We start from the raw sequence: 18,756 nt of genomic DNA, 5'->3' as shown, positions 1-18,756 counted from the left end.
GGTGTCAAAGGTCGTTGCAGTTAATCTTTCTAACTTGGAATTTGGAAATATTGTCTTTCAACAATATTTCCAAATTTGGAAAACGGCATTTTTATTTTGTGCCTGTATTTTCACTAATTCTGATGTCTGTTTGCTTTTTCATACAAAAAAAAGGATAAATTTGTTTTAGCGCTGTTACTTTGTTAGTTCGATTGTGTTGTTTCCTAAATCACATAATTTTTTTGTACGTTTTTCTAGCCTTCTTGTTGGCTTTTTCCCTGGTTTTTTCCTCAGCTTAAAACAGGAAGTAAAAAAAAAAAGAAAAGAAGAACCGTCAGTGACGTCACCACCGTGCACGTGACGCTGACTGGGTCAGCTGATAAAAGTCGGCTGTTTGTCGACAACAAGCTCGGAGTGCTCAGTCATTGTGGTTCTGCTGGTCCCGGTTCTGGCACAATGAGGAGCCTGGTCGTGTTGGTGTTGGCGGCGTTAGCCTTGACGAACGACGCCCTGGTTCGGTAAGTAAAAAAAAAAACAAAGAAACGTTTAATCCTTTTAATCTATCAGCTTAAAACGACCTTAAAACCTATAAAGTTAGAGCTAACAGCGTTAGCAGCAACTTACACAAGGTTACCTGTGTTGCATTAACGGTCATAATGGCGGTTTTTAAGCTTTATTTGGCGGTTTGTCTGCTAATGTCGCCCTCTGTGATCACCTGACCCGCTGTTTGCCTCAACAAGCCCCGCTAATCTCGTGACATGAAGCTGAAGCCGTTAACTGACACTTTGTCTCACAGTTTCAACAAAGAAACGCATAAAGTAGATTAAATAACATTAAGCAGGTGAGATTCTGTAAGCGGAGAGTCTGTTTCGGTTTATTTTTTACTAAATATGGTTTTGAATTTACAATAACGGGCGGGAGTTTATTTTCAATCTAGAGCCGCAAAACGCCTACAAGAAGGTGTTATCAGTCCATCCCCTGCGTCATTTCCGGTTGTCTAGGGACAGGTTACTGAGATACCGGGTCCAAATGGGAATCTCCAACATCCCTCTCATGGTACCATCCAAGTCAGAAGAGATTATATAATCTTTCCAGGAAATTCAGTGTCTGCATCCTGGTTTATTCCCAGTTGAACCTACTTAGAAATGGGTGTCTTGGCAAAATTTGCTAAAACGATTATGTTGGTACACAAGTTTTAATCTGAAAGAGCATTAACAGATCTTGTGTGCTGATTAAAATGTGTTTCTGTGACTAATAATGAGAATAAACTGTAACTAGGGCCAAAGTAAGGCCTTTTGGGGCTCAGGGCCCCACATCCTGTTAAAACCAACAACACCACAAATGTTGTTCAGGTTTGGTGTAACCTGGAAGAGGAGTCCGAGTTTAATTGGCTAAGCCTAAAATAATCAAGAATAATTGGTTATTTGGCTGAGATGTAATTGCAAACAAACTGAAGTTGAAACGCAAAGAAAAGTTTAAACTCGTCTTACATTGTAACTATGGTAACAACAATCAAATTAAGGGAAGTTTAAACAATTACATATTGTGATCTATACAGAAAACAAATTAAGTTTTATATATTCTGATTCTCAATAAACACATTTCTTTTGTGTCCTCTTTATGGTAATAAAAGTGACAGAATATTCTGCCTTGAAACAAAAGGCATTCAGCTGATGTTTCTCCAAACAACCGTTACAACAAAAACAACGAAATTAAGATGAATTTCCATTTTTTGATTCATTTCAAATACTCATAGTCTTTGGTTTGTACATAGCTACTTTTAAATGATTAAAACCTCTTTCTGCTCCTCTTACGGTAAAGCTAAATTATTCTTGTCAAACCAAAAGTTGCCACAGTACAATAAAATGAGTAACATGGCTGATTTAACAAATAGATATGGACTTCTCTACATATTTATCTTGGCAGGAAGTCTCAAAACCACCAACTGCAGCAGCTACTAAAAACTGTTTGCTTGAGGCGACTGTTGCAGCCAGACTGAATCCACCAATAGGAGCAGAAACGGCCACAGTGTCACTGATCCAAGCTATTCCTAATTCAGAATCAATAATTTATATACTTTGTTTCTGCTGGGGTTTACTTTTAGTTCTGTCCATCTTGAAACCTCCTGCAGACCTTTTGGTGCAGCGAAGCAGCAGCTCTACTCTGAGAAAAACCCTCACATTCCTAAACACTTCCTGTTTTAAGGTCTTTCCAAACTGTTTTACACATTGCTATTGAGTGGCTGACTTTTAAAACATGAACCCAAACAATAAAATGTCTTCATACTGATCATCATCTTTATTGTTTTAAGAGGTGACTATAAAACTCAACACCTGACTGAGGAAAATAAAGTTTCAGCTGACTATTTTTAGGCGTGTGGTAACTGGGTCAGCTGTGAACCTGATTGTACCAATAGATTTTTATTTTCCTCCTAATGGAAAGTTTCTGTTTGTCTTAGGGAAGCCCACATTTCACCTTTTCTGCTCTTGCATTTTGCAGTTAAGTTTGTGACGCATTTGTATCCTAAAGAAAAAGATGAAAACCTAAGATTTAGAAGTGTTGCAATAATTCAATAAAGGTTCATTTCCATTTGCATGGTTTATTGTTTTTCTCTTTCTACCAGAAACTGGATGATTAAAGACCTCAGTCTGGAGAATTTGTCTGAACTGTTTTTTGAAGGACAACTTTGTTTAGAGACTTCATAATTTATTGTCGTTTCTGTTTTGTTTATTTTGGATATTTAAAATGTTTTCCAGTTCCAGTATTAAATGTTCATCAGAATTTAAAGTTTGCTCTTTGAGTAAGCGTTCTTATCCTACCATTACATTACTTGAAAAAGTTATTGCAGTAGATAACAGAAGTAGATCAGATCTTTGGTTTTCTTGGGCATAAATGTTGCTAGTTCAGCTTTTGCTTCGTTGTGGAAACTGGAGTAAAGCGTAACTGTTTAAATTATCTAAATTAAACTTTTAACCTGTTTTTAAACAGTTTTTTTGTTTTTTGTTCAGAATTCCCTTGAAGAAATTCCGTTCAATCCGACGCGAACTGACCGACTCGGGAAGAAGAGCCGATGAGCTGCTGGCTGACAGACACTCCCTGAAGTACAACCTGGGCTTCCCGTCCAGTAATGAACCCACTCCAGAAACGCTGAAGAACTACATGGATGTAAGCATGTCTGCTTCTCTAAAGCTGCGGCCTGAAAAGCTTTCAGCCGTTTTGTTTCAGCCGAGCTGCAAGAGGAAAGAACAACGGCTCGGTTGTTGCTGCAGAATTATGCAACGTTTCCAGAAAGCCTGATAAAGTGCTGAAACTCTGGGGGAGTGTGACGGTTTCTGATCTCCATCAGCGGGTGGTTTGTTTACTCTGAGGCTGCAGAATAATAGATGATCACAACTTTTAGATCAAGGGTGTCCAAAGTGTGGCTCTGGGGCAGTTTGTGGTCTTTTGGTTTATAATCTTTATCTTCCACCTTTAAGAAAATCAAAATTGTATTTATTGTTGAAGTAATACAATTAATTCTGAAGTATTTAAAAACTTCAACTCTAAATAACTACAATTTGTAATAATTTTATTAACTTTACATTAATATCTTATTAAATGACTAAAGTTGCACTATTTTGTTTTATTTTAAGATTATGTTGAAGTTTTTCCCACTTATTAAAATATTCATAATGAAGCTTTGTTAGTATTTTATCACAAGTTATGTTACAACTTCATATATTTTTAGCCTTAAGCTTGCTATTTAAACATTTTTATTTTTAAATGAACTCTGTATAAGCTGCGTTTCAGGGGTAATTCTGCTGGAGGGAGAAGCTTTTTTTTCAGACCGAGTTACATTCTCCACTCTCAGGGAAATTTAAGCAGAAGTGAAAACTAATTGTACAATAAATCCGAATCCACTTCTCCATTTTGCGTTTGAGAAACTCTGAGCATGACTCAACAGAAACGCAGCGTTTGGTCACATGAAGCAGAAATCTGATGGAGGTCATGAGTAATCGTTTCCTTTCTGTAGTTCCTCTTCATGTTGTAGCGGTTTGACCCGCGTCGTCCGCTGCTGTGAAAATGGGTCAAACTGGCTAATTAATTATTAAACCTGCTCCGTTTGACCTTGATTGACCTTATTTTCCCCGACCAGGCTCAGTATTACGGGGAGATCAGTCTGGGCACGCCTCCCCAGTCCTTCATGGTGGTGTTTGACACCGGCTCGTCCAACCTGTGGGTCCCCTCCGTTCACTGCTCCCTGCTGGACATCGCCTGCCGTGAGTCCGTCTCCTCTGACGCCAAACCCGGAACAAACCGGGAATTTAACCGTCTGCTTTCCTTTCAGTGCTTCACCACAAATATAACTCCGCTAAATCCAGCACATATGTGAAGAACGGCACCGCCTTCGCCATCCAGTATGGATCTGGCAGTTTGTCCGGATACCTCAGCCAGGATACGTGCACCGTAAGCTCCGCCCACTGCGAATCGGATCAGAACTGCGAGTATCAGGGCCACGCTATGAAAAAATTTAAATATGAGAATGCACTCATGTGAGAGTAAAGTTGTACCATTTTGTGAATCATGACTTCTTGTGAATTAATACTTCTCATATTTTGGCTGTTTCTCGTAATTGAATCATATTTTCCTAGTGTTGCCGTGTGAAACCCGAGTCGTTGCCGTGTGAAACCCGAGTCGTTGCCGTGTGAAACCCGCTGACTCTGCTCTCTCCTCAGATCGGCGACATCGCCGTGGAGAAGCAGCTGTTCGGCGAAGCCATCAAGCAGCCCGGCATCGCCTTCATCGCAGCTAAGTTCGACGGGATCCTGGGCATGGCGTATCCCCGGATCTCTGTGGACGGCGTGGCTCCTGTGTTCGATAACATCATGAACCAGAAGAAGGTGGAGCAGAACGTCTTCTCCTTCTACCTGAACAGGTGAGACGGATGTTTTTCTTCACAGGAATCAAACACCTTGATGTGCAAACGATGGATGAAAGGCTCCATTTGGTATGCTAGCTGGTCAGTAATGTAAAGTACAGACTTAGTTGGTCTTTTCAGAGTCTCTTATTAAACTGTCATAGTGACAATTTCAACAAATATGGGGAAAAAAAAATGTTTTGTATCTGTTACATGCTGAAAAACAAACCCTAAAAATCAGAACTGAATCTCTGGACACTTAAAGATTTGCATCTCTAGCAATACTCTAATAGAAAAGGCTGTCTGTCTGTTAGCCTGTGAAATGTTACTTTAAAGTTAAATATATCAGTAAATTGCTACTGACTCTAACAAACTGCAGCTGGTGATGAAATCATGATTTAAAGATGGACAGGTTCACATTTTAACCCCATATAAACAAAATAAATGCAGATCTGAGAATCTTGAGCTTCTTGTTCTTCAGCTTTCAGCAAGTAGATGTTGCACTAGCTCCCTCTAGTGGTGCCACAGAAATAACTTATTTAATTTTGAGCTAAAAACCTGCAGTTTCTGTAAACAGACAGACCTTTGCAGTTGAAAAGTTGTTTAAATAAATTTTGGTGAAATAATTTTTTGTTTGTTTTTTAATTGTTCTGCTCAGGAACCCGGACACGGAGCCGGGAGGCGAGCTGCTGCTGGGAGGAATCGACCCGAAATATTACAGTGGAGATTTTCACTACGTCAACATCAGCCGGCAGGCCTACTGGCAGGTCCACATGGACGGGTAAGAGTCACACAAACCTGCACAGCAGTCCCCAAAGTTAAACTAAACCAGTTTCTGTTTATGCTTCATTTAAGATGAACACACCAAAGGTTGATCTCTTTAAGAAAGTTATTATAGTTAATCAAAGCCAACAAAAACTGAAATCCAGAAAACCTTCTAACTGAAATAAAACTGTGATTAATGGGGAAAAAAACAATAACTGTAACTATATAATGCATTTATGAAACTAAAACATTGTGAAATTACAGAAATAATACCCTTCCTTTTTCTGGTTACGAATCTTCTTTTTTTTTTTTTTTTTTTTCAGCTGTCGGCAAATTGCGGCACCTATGCTAGGCTACAAAATGGTGACAGTAAAAGTCGGTAGAAAACACAGAAGTCAGTTGGTTATTTAACAATAAATTAGTGAAATTTTTGAAAATGGCATCTTCTGTCTGTTTCGCTACCCAGTTGATGTTTACATAATCACAATACTTTGATCTTTTTTTTAATTCTGCAGCTAAAAAGATTAACAAAGGTATAGAAAAAACTTAAACTGCTACACCTAATAAAAACTAAACAATATTTGACTAATAAAAACCAAGAATTAGACGAACAAAAGTTCACAGCTAAATAAAGCTAAACTATTGTAACCCTGTCCTCTTTTCTACATTTTATTGATCACATAGCTGGAAGTTTGACCTCAAAACTGATCAGGAGCTGCTGCATCGTTGCTTATAGTTTAAAATAAGTTTAATGGCTCTTAACTGTATTACAATATTGGTGTTTTTGTACTATTATCTCTTTGACTTTTTAGAAATGCAACAAATATTTTAATATTTTATGGCACTTTATTTATTCTACTCAGGTGGGGAAAGCAAAGTTCTGTTTTTAATTTTCTGTTGTGTTCCAGGATGACGATCGGCAGCCAGCTGAGTTTGTGTAAAGGCGGCTGTGAGGCCATCGTGGACACCGGGACGTCTCTGATCACCGGCCCGGCCGCCGAGGTCAAAGCTCTGCAGAAAGCCATCGGCGCGTTGCCGCTCATCCAGGGAGAGGTGAGGAAACGCCACGGCTTTAACCTTTCACATTTTGTCATGTTACAAGTTTCAGTGGTTTTTATGTGATAAACACAGAAACGGAGCAGAATGGAGACGTGTTAGGAGAATAATTCTTCACTTTCATGTCTGTAAAACACTTCAAGCCTCTGAGAATTTCAGAGGCTTGAAGTACTCTTTCCACAGACTCTCCGTTTATTTTAGGTTTGGATTTAAACCAATATGTTTATCTTTATTTTTCTGTTTTGGAGGCTAAAACTGGCAAATTTAAACCACTGGCAGGCCACAAAATTCATTAAATTAAAATTTAAAAACTTTGTGAAAAAAGAATTTTGCCTTCTGACAATAAACATTTTTTTATTTTAATGTCTTTCAGTACATGGTGCCCTGTGAAAAGGTCCCAACGCTGCCCATCATCACCTTCAACATCGGCGGACAGACCTACAGTCTGACTGGAGACCAGTACATCCTCAAGGTGAGTGAACCAGCAGGGGGCGATGGTACCACACAAACACACTGACTCTGAATCATTAAAAGCAGAACAAGTGCAGCTCTGAAGCTGAGGAGGCAGGTCTGTTGGAGAGAGAAGTTGTTTTGCTCCTTCTGTCAGATTTACTCACAGGTCATTAAAGGGGACCTATTATGCAAAATTCACATTTGCACAACTTTTGTTCTTCCATGTTTGTCTCTACTGCTTCTAAAAACAGCCCAAATGCTTTAAAATAACTTTTTTAGCTATAAGTTAATGTTATTTGATGTTTCAAAAACCTCTAGAATGTAACATCACGGGTGCTGTGGTGGCACAGGGGCAAAGCATGACCCACGTTGAGGCCTTAGTCCTTGTAGCGGTGGTCGTGGGTTCGATTACCGGCCTGGCGGCATTTGCCGCATGTCTTCCCCCTCTCTGATTACCCTGTTTCCTGTCAAACTACTTTCAAATAAAGGCCACTAGAGCCAACAAAACCTTTAAAAAAAAAAAAGAATGTAACGTCACAAATCACCAGGCACTGCCCGTTACCTAGCAACCCCAGTCGAGTTCCACCCATCACATAGCAACCCAAGCGGAGCTCCAGCATGTTTGGTCAGCTAGTTTTATAGTTCTACGCGCTGTACAATGGCTGCTGGAAAGGTCAAGTGTTGAGTTACCATCCAGGAATAACTTCTTGCATTCTTGTTTGAAAAGCAGATGTGGAGCCTCCTTAACAAAGATGTACAGTTGTATGATAGCTCATCTGTTTGCAGCCATTTTAAAGGTGTGAGTTGAGTTGGGGGGGCGTGGCCAGCAGCAGCTCATTTGGATCTAAAGTATCAAGAGGTCCTAAAACGACTCATTCTGGAAGGATAATCAAACTAAGTTATCATCTAAAAATGAGTTTGCACAAAAAATGTATTGAGCATGTTTTGTATAGACCCATTGTAACACGTTCAGGGAAGCGTAACGGTAACATTTTGCCCTTCGTCCTGCAGGAGAGTCAGGCTGGGAAGACGATCTGTCTGAGCGGCTTCATGGCTTTGGACATCCCTCCCCCCGCCGGGCCGCTGTGGATCCTGGGAGACGTTTTCATCGGTCAGTACTACACCGTGTTCGACCGCCAGAACAACCGGGTCGGCTTCGCCAAATCCAAGTGAAAAGACGCATCCTGCACCTGGACTGCAAGCTGAACACAACGCTCTGGATCTGAGCTGCTTGTTTCCTGTTTCTGTGATCAAAATGTACCTAACCATAGACTTTAGAGCAAACATGCACTGCTGAGGAGTCTGGACCGGTTCTGATGGAGCGTGAAGCAGAACCTGGATGCAATGAGTTGTGCTACGGCATCGATTCTGCTTTTTGAGACATCCAAGTAATTTTCTTTTCCGTCTTAATCAGGGATTTGTTTTAAAATGTATTAATTGGTGTTTTAAACAGAAGGCGGTTTTACTACTGATGTTTTTATCAAGGTGATTAGGCTCAATAAATTCTTTTTTTAAAAGAACATATTGTGTTCTGGTTCTGCTCAGATGTTTAAATAACCTGGTATTTGTTCAGAGGATGAGCCATTTCTCCCCCAGCGCTGTATTCCACTACCTGCTTTTGGAGCGATCTCTGGTCTGCTTAGCGTTCACATATGCATTAGAACCGAACCAGAGTTCACTGCAACTGAACCAAAGCTGTCCAGACAACCGAACTGGAGGTTGGCCCAGCGGGTCTGCCCGGAACTCACCCTAACTGCTTTTTGGGGATTTTATTTTTATATTTTTCCTACTGATTAACTCCCAACAAAATGGCACCCAACGTGGAATTATTTTCAGTTTCTCTGCACATTTGTTTTTAATGTTTCACTTTAGTCACTCCAAACATTCTAATATTTGCTTTTAACTCAGGAAAAAGGCATCAAATCATTTGTATAATGAATTAGGAATTTATTTTTCTGCTGCCTTGAAAACTGAATCAAAATAGGGAAAAAAATGACACACCAATTTAACACGCAATCATTTTAGACTGTTAACAAGAAATGTTTAGTTGACTGTTTTTTGCCATAAATCCTTCAACTCCTTTTTTTTTTTTTTTGTTTTGTCTTTTATTATAAAAATTGTCTCCCAACACTTTGAGGAAACGGGCGTCCCAGGTTATCTTGAACTCGCCAACGAGAGTTTCTGGTCCCGGTCGGTGACGCCACGTTTCCGGACCTCCGGATAAAAGCTGCTCCGATCTGTGGGTTCCTGTTTGGAAGCAGCTCAGGGAATCCTGGGAACGCCATCCTGGAACTGCTGGACCAGAGTCTGAACTGTATCATAAAACCAGCAACGTTCAGCTCAGTCTGACCTCTGACCTCAGCGCTCCTGCTCCTTCTCCTCCGAGCCGTCTCCCGGATCCGGCTCGTCGCTCTGGTTCTCCCGCTCCGTCTCCGGGTCTCTGAGCGGGGCGGCGGGGTCTCTCACCACCCCCTCCATCTCCACCTCCAGCTCCTCCTCTGTCTCCTCCTCCACCCGGCCCACCGAGTCGGGGATGATCTCCACTTCGATGTCCGAGGAGTCCTCGCTCTCCTTGAACCACACCGTCTTCTGCCCCTCCTTGCGGCGCTGCTTGGACAGGATGGACCTCATGCCGTACTCGTCGCCGTCGCTCCTGCTCCTCCGCACCGATGGGCTCCCCTTGGTGACGTGGTTGGCGTAGACGCCACAGGTGGAGCAGTGGCGGCTCCGCCTCTCCAGGGGCAGGATGCGGCTCCGGGGCTGGGGGAAGGTGCTGCGCCGGGGCAGCACGTTGTTCCAGCGTTTGCCTCGGCTCGGGTCGGCCTCGTTCTGGAATCCGTCGTTGGTGAACTGGAGGGAGTCTCTGTGGCCGGACCGAGGCCGGTCGGACCGCAGGCAGGGACCCAGGCACTGCAGGGGTCAACACAGGGGCCCCGCGTTAACCTCTCCACAATATTGGTAAAAATAAATTCATCTTTTTAAAGCAGAATTTTAAAAACCTTCAAACTGTACAACAGAGTATTGGGACCATACGAAGAAAAAATAAAATTAATTTGTGTGAGAATTTAGTCAATACATGAGGATAAAGTCATGTTTTGAGTTGTCATATTACAAGAATAGTCAAAATTATAAAAATAGTCACAGTATTAAAGTCTGTTTTACAAAAAAGAGATTAAAGTCAAAGTTTTACAAAAATAGTCATAAGAATAAAGTCGTACAATAACTAAGTCATAATATTACGGGAATAGTCAAAATAATACCATAAAGTTATACTATAAGAATAATGTAATATGAGAACAAACTCATAGAACAATAAAGTCATAATGACTTTCTTCTTCTGATATTGTGACCTTGTTCTTGTAATTTTATAACTTGAATCTTTTCATTTTACTTTTGTTATTTACTCACCATGCCCTGTACCTCCTTGTAAAATTGGGAACATTTATTTATTAAGTGAAAGAAAAATCGCACATTTAGATTTTTTTTTCTTTTCTACAGAAATGTTTTCCACAGGATTTAGGTCCAGAGACCAGTATATTAATCTTTATTGTTTTATTTTCTATTCTGCGAAAGTTTTATATTTTGCTTCCAGCGGGCCAAATCTTTGAGTTTTAGTTTGAGGACAGAAAAAGCAAAGAAAGTCCAAAGAAACATTTCAGAAACCCTGGAGAACAAAGTGTGAGGAAAACGCCTGGGAAGATTTTTCACAGTTCTTCTGTCTTTTGGATTTTGCAAACTGACCTCACAAATTTTCTCGAGACTCGTGTTTTCCTTCCACAGGCGGGAAATCAAGAAGCCAATCACGATGAGGGAGAGAACCAGGAGAGCCGCCATGATGAGACCGAGCAGCGCCATGTCGCCGGGCCGATAGCCGATGTTCGACGGAGACGGGACGGCCACGGCTGCAGACAAACACGGGCGAGGGCTCAGAGATTCATTCCAGACAAAACCAGAGCTGAACTTTCAGTACTTCTGTGTTACCAGGTATGACTTGAACAGAGAGCGCTGCAGTCCCAAACTCTCCTGTGACCGAATCCACGGCTCTGAGCTGCAGCCACAACATTTACAGTCACAACAAGATGGAGCAAAGAGTCTCCTGGCAGCAACGAGCTGGTCAGTACGACGGCTTATTGGCGCCACTACGTTTGCGGCAAAACAATCTCAGAAATTTTCTGGAAAAATCTCAGAAATTATCTAGAAAAAAGTATAACATTCTGAGTTTGAAAAGTTGATAAATTGCTGGAAAAACAGACATTTTCTAGAGAAAACTTGGCACTTTCTGAGTTTGAAAAATGGTAAAATTACTAGAAAAACTAAAAAACTCAATAATTTTGAGTGGTCTCAAATTTTCTAGAAAAAAAACGCTGACATTTCTCTGATCGAAAAGTTGCAAATGTGACAGAATAAAATCAGAAATATTCTAGAAAAGAAGACATGAATATTTAGAGTTAGAAAAGTTGCAAATTTGCTTTTAGAAACTGACATTTTCTAGAAATAAAAATGGACATTTCTGAGTTTCAACAGTCTCAGAAATTTCCAAGTTCTTTCTAAAATATCTGAGAAAAATTTATCAAAATGTGAGTTTTTCTAGCTTCTTTTTTTTTTTACTTTTCCAATTCAAAAGTGCTTTTTTTTCTACAAACCTTCTGAGATTAATCTAAAAATTTCTGACTTTTTTGGCAGGAATGTACTCCTCTACATTGGCCATAACGGTGGATCCGTGGGTCACCTGAAGGGCGAAGGACTCCGTCTTCACCACTCTCTTCAGGATCACGAAGCCGTCGGGAGTCACGTTGACGTAGCTGCTGTACTGAACCTCATACTTCATGTCCGGGTTCAGACCCTGACACCAAAAACACCAAACAAAGGCATTTATTATCCATGAAACATCAGGATTTAACTAGACTGTAAATTTAATTTGTGGGCAAGAAGGATCTCCTGTAGCAGTCTGTATCACCGTGGTTTTGAGAAAGCCTCTGACTGAAGACACTATACACTGCATCACTCTCTCCTGTATCACTTTCTTTTTTAAGAGTTTATCAAATTGTGTCAATTTATAAAAATGGAATAAACAACAAATAAAGCTAAAATAAAACTAGCTACACCTGTTTTGTTTACTAGCATGAATCTATTCTGGAAGAAAATTCTGTAAAACACACTTTATTGGACTTGGCTTTTGGTTTATTTTTATGCCACATTATATTTACTAAAGCAGACTTTAAGGAGTTTGTGTGAATGGGGGTCACTTACACTTGCGAAGTCTTCGTCGCGGGCTCGGACCCTGAAGGGTCTGTTGGTGGTCCGGTCTCGGAGTATCATGCTCTCTGGGATGGAGTTGCTGTAGATGAATCCCTCGAATCGCTCTTTCTCAAAGCGCGGAGGGTTCCTGCTCTTCTTCATCACCTCTATGGTCACCTGAGTCACTGCAAACTGATCCCTGTTGTTCACCTGCGAAGCCTGACGGAGGAAAACTTGTTCAAAATCAGAGCTTCCCATTGTTGGATGTTTTTTATATGATCTCTAGAAAAATTTTGTTTTTTTCCCCGTTTTACCAGGATTGTCAGAATGATTGGGCCAACGATATCTGCAGCTTTGGTCATTGTAATGTTCCCTGTGTCTTCATCAATTTGGAATATATTCCCTTCATTCCCTGATGATGAAAGAAAACATAAATCACAAAAAAATCTAAAACTTCCCCAAAAACTCAAATATAACAAAGCTAGTAAAACTTATGACTGTTTTTTTACATACCAAAAATAATTGTACAGATGTATTTATGGAAATATTGAGAAAGATTTTGGCTAGTAGCTCCTAAGCTAATGAGCTAAAGCTAATTGTTAAACTCTGGATTCTTTTTTTAAAATCTTTTGAAACATTAGTGTACTTAAAAAACAAGTTTATTGTTTTTCTTTAAGTAATGAACTAATAACTTTTGTCATATTTAATGAGCTGACTTAAATTGTTTTTAAATCTAGAGAAAAAGTAAATGCCAGCTAGCTTAGCATGACCAGTTAGCACCAGCTGTCACGTTTTTAGCTTCTTAATTTTTTGTTTTATTTGGTTGTACTAAATCTAATTCCTGAATGAAACATATTTATATAAAGATATTTTCCTGAAATTTCTGATCAAGACAAGAAACCAAAACTAATTTCTGTTTATTTACTCATCTGGATAGTTTTGCTTTAGAATTAGGGTTGGTTCATGGTTAACGTAGGTTATAAATGTTAATTTATTAACTTCATTTAGGTCAAATTTAACCCCATTAAATATTTTTACCAGTTTGATACTTTAAATAGATGAGAGAAGTTGTCAAAATGTTTATTATTATATTCAGTAAATACCTCCAAAACAGGGAAAAAAGAAAACGTTGACATATTTTTACTTACAATTCAGTGTGATACCATGAGATTCTTATGTATTTATATACATTATGTATAAAAAAGAAATGATATTTTGTATGTTTTTAACCTCAGAACTGTTAATTCTTCTCAATGAATAATAAATTAGACACTTTTTATAAAGTTATCAAGTCAAAAGATGAGACCTGAAAAAATAAAAATAAACACAAGTTAGTCTCTTGTGTCTAACCTCGTAACATCCTGTAGCTGATCGGCTCGCTGCGGTTCCTGTCTCCATCTCTGGCGAAAACCGGGCCGGGCTCCAGAACCAACGGGCCTTCCTGTGTTTTAAATCAGTCTGGTTTCATTTACGATCTCAGAATTAAACTAAATTACCGTTCAGATTCTGGATCCTAATCAAATATTGTCAGTATAATCATATTTTTTCACAGTAGATATGATATAGAAAGTTAATTAAAATCATCAGTGACAGTCGGCCTTTTGCTAAAATAAACAACTTACTGCTTCCGTTTTAGCGGGTCGCTAAAGTTAGAGTCAAACTTCATCATATTTTACAAATATTAAAAACTAAAAAAAAGAAAATCACACCACTATATGATCTGCAGATTGAAATTAAAGAATTTTGATTATAATGTATGTTTCTCACATTTTGTTTCAGATTTTAGTTCTAACCCTGTCAAATGAACTAAGTTCAAATTTGTTAGTTTTTTAATTTTTTTGTTTTGTTTTTTGTGTAAAGTTTTATGATAATTTAACATTAGAGACAAAATTATTTTACATTTTGTACAAGCGCTATACATGTTCTGGACAGTAATAGTCACCCACAAGAAGACAGTGGCCTGGTTTTTCCAAGTAAACATTTGTAGATTTTTAGTTTTAAATAGAGATGTTGTGATATTATAAGACTGCGTCTAGCTTTGACACAAACTCACTTCCTTCTCGGTCAGGTTGACTTTGCCTCTGTAGCCGCCGCTGACGCAAAGCTTGGCCAGTCCTAAGCTTGTCCTGAGACACGGCTGGAACCAGGGCGGCCGGTTATCCACGTCCCTCACCTGGACCGTGATCGTGGCCACGGAGGTGAAGAACGGCTCGTTGGAGGCCGAACCGTTGAACGTGTCCTGGGAGTGGAAGATAAACGTCAGGGAGCAAACCAAAAGAAAAACAGACGAACGTCCTTCCTGTACCTGAACGTGCAACACCAGAGAGATCTTCTGCACCACATCGTAGTCCAGGAGGCTTTTCACAAGGATCTTTGGTGTGTTGATGTTCTCCAGACGGAAATATTTCTCCTGAGAAATTTGTGTCTAATATTGTCGGTGAGAAGGATAAGTAAGAAAGATCAATTATTTCCGATCATTTTACACCTTTAAGGGGAATGAAAAACCAGCTGAAATCTGTCAGGACTAGTAACACCAAAATAATAATAATCATAATAAATTGTTTAAACACAGTTTGATTTACTCCAGCACTGAGGAGTCCATCAGTTTTTCACATCTCAGCTGGATAATTTTCCAAATCTGACGGATTGTGACAACATCTCCTGTTTTCAGAAATGTTGTTACCTTACAGCTTTAAAGGTACAGTATGTAACTTTTAGAGAACCAATCAGAGTCAGGAGGCGGGTCTTAGCGCTGTCAATCACTATCATGTGTGGTGTTGCTCAAGATATATATATAATATATAAAAAAACATTTTTAATAAAGTTACATTCTGCACCTTTAATTAGCATTTTATTTCCCTCTTAATGCAGCACAAAATAATGTGTTTATATGCAGCAATATGCCAGTGATTTAATCCACAATGTTGACACAAATAACCAGAAGAAGACAGAAGAAAGAAATGTAAAGGTACAAATACTATTTTTGTTAAATGAATAATAATAAAAACATTAATAATGGGGGGAAACCTTACAGTTGCAGACTCTAAGCGATAATAAAGCGGCTCTGAATCAACATCCGTTGCTTCTATGAGTCCGACGCTGGAGTTCACTGGAGCGAGCTGCAGGAACACAAGAGTTAGAGCCGAAACATTTTACCAACATGTCGCAGAAAAACTCCGTCCACCTCGTTCACGTCCAGAACGTAGTGGTTCTGGGCGAAGTTCGGAGGATTATCGTTCACGTTTTCCACCAGAACCTCCACAGACTCGTTCACCTGCAGAGGAGATGAACAGCTAGTTCTGGAGGATGTAAAGTTCAGCGCCGGCTGAGCCGGAACAGGGAACATTTAGCGTGTTGTTGGTTTTACTCACAGAACTGGAGCCGGCTTTGCTGCACTTCACCCAAACCACCAGAGTGGGACTGGAAAGGGACTGGGAACACCAGAACACTGCTGGTTACCTACTCTGATTACTGTACATTTACCAAACTGTGAAAAGGTTTTATTACTATCACCTCATAATCTGGGAGGATTATTGTTATTACCTGATAATCCAGGGGATTATTATTGTTATTACCTCGTAATCCAGGCCTTTCTTCACCATCAGGACGTTGCCTTTGACGTAGAACAGATCCTCCGGGTTCACCGAGACGCTCAGAGTCGCATCGCTGCTGGAGATGATCTTCACCACCTGGATGTCGGCCGTGTTGTTTTCAGGGATGGTTACCGGGCCGGGCGGCACCGTGCAGACTGGGAACGGGACCAGAACCAGTAAACAGCAGAACCAGTAAATGTTAGAACCAGTATACAGCAGAACCAGTAAACATCAGAACCAGTAAACATCAAACCAGTAAACGGCAAAACCAGTAAACATCAAAACCAGTAAAAAGCAGAACCAGTAAACATCATAACCAGTAAACGTTAGAACCAGTAAACGTTAGAACCAGTAAGCAGCAGAACCAGTAAATGTTAGAACCAGTATACAGCAGAACCAGTAAACATCAAAACCAGTAAAGAGCAGAACCAGTAAACAGCAGAACCAAAAACAGCAGAACCAGTAAAAAGCAGAACCAGTAAAGAGCAGAACCAGTAAACATCAGAACCAGTAAACATCAGAACCAGTAAAGAACAGAACCAGTAAACAGCAGAACCAGTAAAGAACAGAACCAGTAAACAGCAGAACCAGTAAACATCAGAACCAGTAAACATCAGAACCAGTAAACACCATAACCAGTAAACGTCATAACCAGTAAACACCATAACCAGTAAACGTCATAACCAGTAAACAGCAGAACCAGTAAAGAACAGAACCAGTAAACAGCAGAACCAGTAAACATCAGAACCAGTAAACATCATAACCAGTAAACATCAGAACCAGTAAACACCATAACCAGTAAACGTCATAACCAGTAAACAGCAGAACCAGTAAAGAACAGAACCAGTAAACAGCAGAACCAGTAAACATCAGAACCAGTAAACATCAGAACCAGTAAACACCATAACCAGTAAACGTCATAACCAGTAAACAGCAGAACCAGTAAAGAACAGAACCAGTAAACAGCAGAACCAGTAAACATCAGAACCAGTAAACACCATAACCAGTAAACGTCATAACCAGTAAACAGCAGAACCAGTAAAGAACAGAACCAGTAAACAGCAGAACCAGTAAACATCATAACCAGTAAAGAGCAGAACCAGTAAACAGCAGAACCAGTAAACGTTAGAACCAGTATACAGCAGAACCAGTAAAAAGCAGAACCAGTAAACAGCAGAACCAGTAAACATCATAACCAGTAAACATCATAACCAGTAAAGAGCAGAACCAGTAAAGAGCAGAACCAGTAAACGTTAGAACCAGTATACAGCAGAACCAGTAAAAAGCAGAACCAGTAAACAGCAGAACCAGTAAACATCATAACCAGTAAAGAGCAGAACCAGTAAAGAGCAGAACCAGTAAACGTTAGAACCAGTATACAGCAGAACCAGTAAAGAGCAGAACCAGTAAACAGCAGAACCAGTAAAGAACAGAACCAGTAAACAGCAGAACCAGTAAACAGCAGAACCAGTAAAAAGCAGAACCAGTATGAAAAGATGCATCAAGGTTTTTTCCAAACCAAACTGATCAAATTAATCCCCAATAAATAATCAATCCTCTATAAAGGATTGATTTCTGTTTAACTTGGTTCAAATTTTAGTGTTTTTTTCTATGGAGCTAAATTGGGGCCAAAAAGTTTGTTCAGTAGGAAATAAATGTTTTCTTAAAAATGCTTTTTAAGAAAAACGCTGTTAGATTATTTCACTTTTAAAATGTAAAAATGTGTTATAAATAAAATAATTTACTATTAGCACAAATATCTTACTGCACTAGAAATAAGGCAAAACTAACTTACAACTGTTTTAATAATTCCTTAATGTTTATTTTAAAAATGTACCAGTTCCACTGGTAGGTTACACCAGGTCTCCATATTACAGATGAAATAATAACTAGTCTGTTTTTTAAAATCAATATTAACTGAATTATTTAATTTCCCTTTGGGATCAATAAAGTATTTTTTAACTGAGCTGAATTTTTTGAATTTGCTTAAAACCAGCCCATATATTTAGCTGAAGACTTACTTTTGTCGTATTTACAGTGAAATCAGATATAGACAGAAAATACCTGGTAAGGTTTTGTGTTTTTGCAGTGAACCATATACACTAAAAAAAGAGAATGCAGCTCCAGTGATTTAAAGAAATTGTGAATTGATCCGAAGCTGAACTCAGACAAAACATAGCAAAGTAAATTTGGTGTTTCGCTTCATCCGAGAAGGTTTTGGTCTTTAGAAGATTTGATCTGTAGTGTTTTAAAGGTCAGAGGTCGTCAGCAGGACGGTGCGTCGTCGGTACTCACGTCTCTGAGCCCAGCACGGCGTGGAAAAGCAGAAGGCGACGATGCATCCGAGCAGAACGTCCGCAGGTTGCTTCTTGGATTTCAGTTCCATGTCCCGGTTCTAGAGGCAGCGGCGAATGAAGTCCAGAGGAGGACGAGGCGCCCGCGGTACCAGCTGGTACCGGGCCACATAATGCCCCGTCTGTGCCGCCCGGGGGGAGTGGGAGTCGACTACAGTCGCGATGTTTGTGACTTCATCAGGGCCGCTGTCTGCCAGCAGCAGGCTCCCAGCCTCCCACTGGAATAGCTGCATCTCCTTTAGCCTGCAGAGGAATGTCACCAGCTGGAAACGTTCCTGACGCGCTCAAGTACGGACATTTTCTTACATCCCTCTTTTATTTTGAAACCCGGTGCCAAGTTTCCTGTTAGTTTAAAAATCCCAACATCACAAAAGTCCAGTTGGCGAAAGCGTTACTTAAAGGGGCAGTGTCACGTAAAATC

The 18,756-nt window shown here is 39.8% G+C and overlaps 2 protein-coding genes and 1 long non-coding RNA gene across 4 annotated transcripts; 2 read left to right on the top strand and 1 right to left on the bottom strand.

Moving 5' to 3' along the window:
• The first annotated feature begins 340 nt into the window (after positions 1–340).
• Positions 341–8,670, top strand: ctsd (cathepsin D). Its single transcript, XM_032561765.1, has 9 exons — positions 341–497; positions 2,988–3,144; positions 4,115–4,238; positions 4,307–4,425; positions 4,695–4,894; positions 5,535–5,657; positions 6,550–6,694; positions 7,071–7,169; positions 8,162–8,670. Exons 1-9 carry the CDS (start codon positions 436–438, stop codon positions 8,321–8,323), a joined length of 1,191 nt encoding a protein of 396 aa, XP_032417656.1. The 5' UTR covers positions 341–435; the 3' UTR covers positions 8,324–8,670.
• Positions 8,671–9,214: 544 nt separating this feature from the next.
• Positions 9,215–18,440, bottom strand: cdhr5a (cadherin-related family member 5a). 2 transcript variants are annotated; one of them, XM_032561754.1, is made up of 14 exons: positions 18,277–18,437; positions 15,964–16,136; positions 15,760–15,819; positions 15,573–15,662; positions 15,421–15,507; positions 14,694–14,813; positions 14,442–14,627; positions 13,739–13,829; positions 12,703–12,800; positions 12,401–12,607; positions 11,880–11,993; positions 11,132–11,198; positions 10,892–11,052; positions 9,215–10,060 (listed from the first exon to the last, which is right to left on the bottom strand). In XM_032561754.1, the coding sequence occupies exons 1-14, from the start codon at positions 18,365–18,367 to the stop codon at positions 9,509–9,511; spliced, it is 2,097 nt and encodes a 698-aa protein (XP_032417645.1). In that variant the 5' UTR covers positions 18,368–18,437; the 3' UTR covers positions 9,215–9,508. The 2 variants fall into 2 exon arrangements, with proteins under 2 accessions (XP_032417645.1, XP_032417644.1); XM_032561753.1 differs by having other exon boundaries at positions 14,442–14,813; positions 18,277–18,440.
• Positions 11,154–12,254, top strand: LOC116719280 (uncharacterized). Its single transcript, XR_004339154.1, has 2 exons — positions 11,154–11,263; positions 11,834–12,254. It is a non-coding gene; the product is annotated as an uncharacterized LOC116719280 (long non-coding RNA).
• Positions 18,441–18,756: the final 316 nt, after the last annotated feature.

This window comes from Xiphophorus hellerii, chromosome 4 (assembly GCF_003331165.1).
Source record: "Xiphophorus hellerii strain 12219 chromosome 4, Xiphophorus_hellerii-4.1, whole genome shotgun sequence".
Lineage (NCBI taxonomy): Eukaryota > Metazoa > Chordata > Actinopteri > Cyprinodontiformes > Poeciliidae > Xiphophorus > Xiphophorus hellerii.
This window is presented reverse-complemented; position numbering and strand designations above follow the sequence as displayed.

Excerpts from the sequence above, each read along its gene's own strand:
- ctsd (XM_032561765.1), top strand. The coding sequence starts at position 436 with ATGAGGAGCCTGGTCGTGTTGGTGTTGGCGGCGTTAGCCTTGACGAAC. Across the intron at positions 498-2,987 it reads ACGAACGACGCCCTGGTTCG|AATTCCCTTGAAGAAATTCC; the intron begins GTAAGTAAAAAA and ends TTTTTTGTTCAG. Across the intron at positions 3,145-4,114 it reads CGCTGAAGAACTACATGGAT|GCTCAGTATTACGGGGAGAT; the intron begins GTAAGCATGTCT and ends TTCCCCGACCAG.
- cdhr5a (XM_032561753.1), bottom strand. The coding sequence starts at position 18,367 with ATGGAACTGAAATCCAAGAAGCAACCTGCGGACGTTCTGCTCGGATGC. Across the intron at positions 15,663-15,759 it reads GCAAAGCCGGCTCCAGTTCT|GTGAACGAGTCTGTGGAGGT; the intron begins GTGAGTAAAACC and ends TCTCCTCTGCAG. Across the intron at positions 11,199-11,879 it reads CGGAGTCCTTCGCCCTTCAG|CTCAGAGCCGTGGATTCGGT; the intron begins GTGACCCACGGA and ends TTGTGGCTGCAG.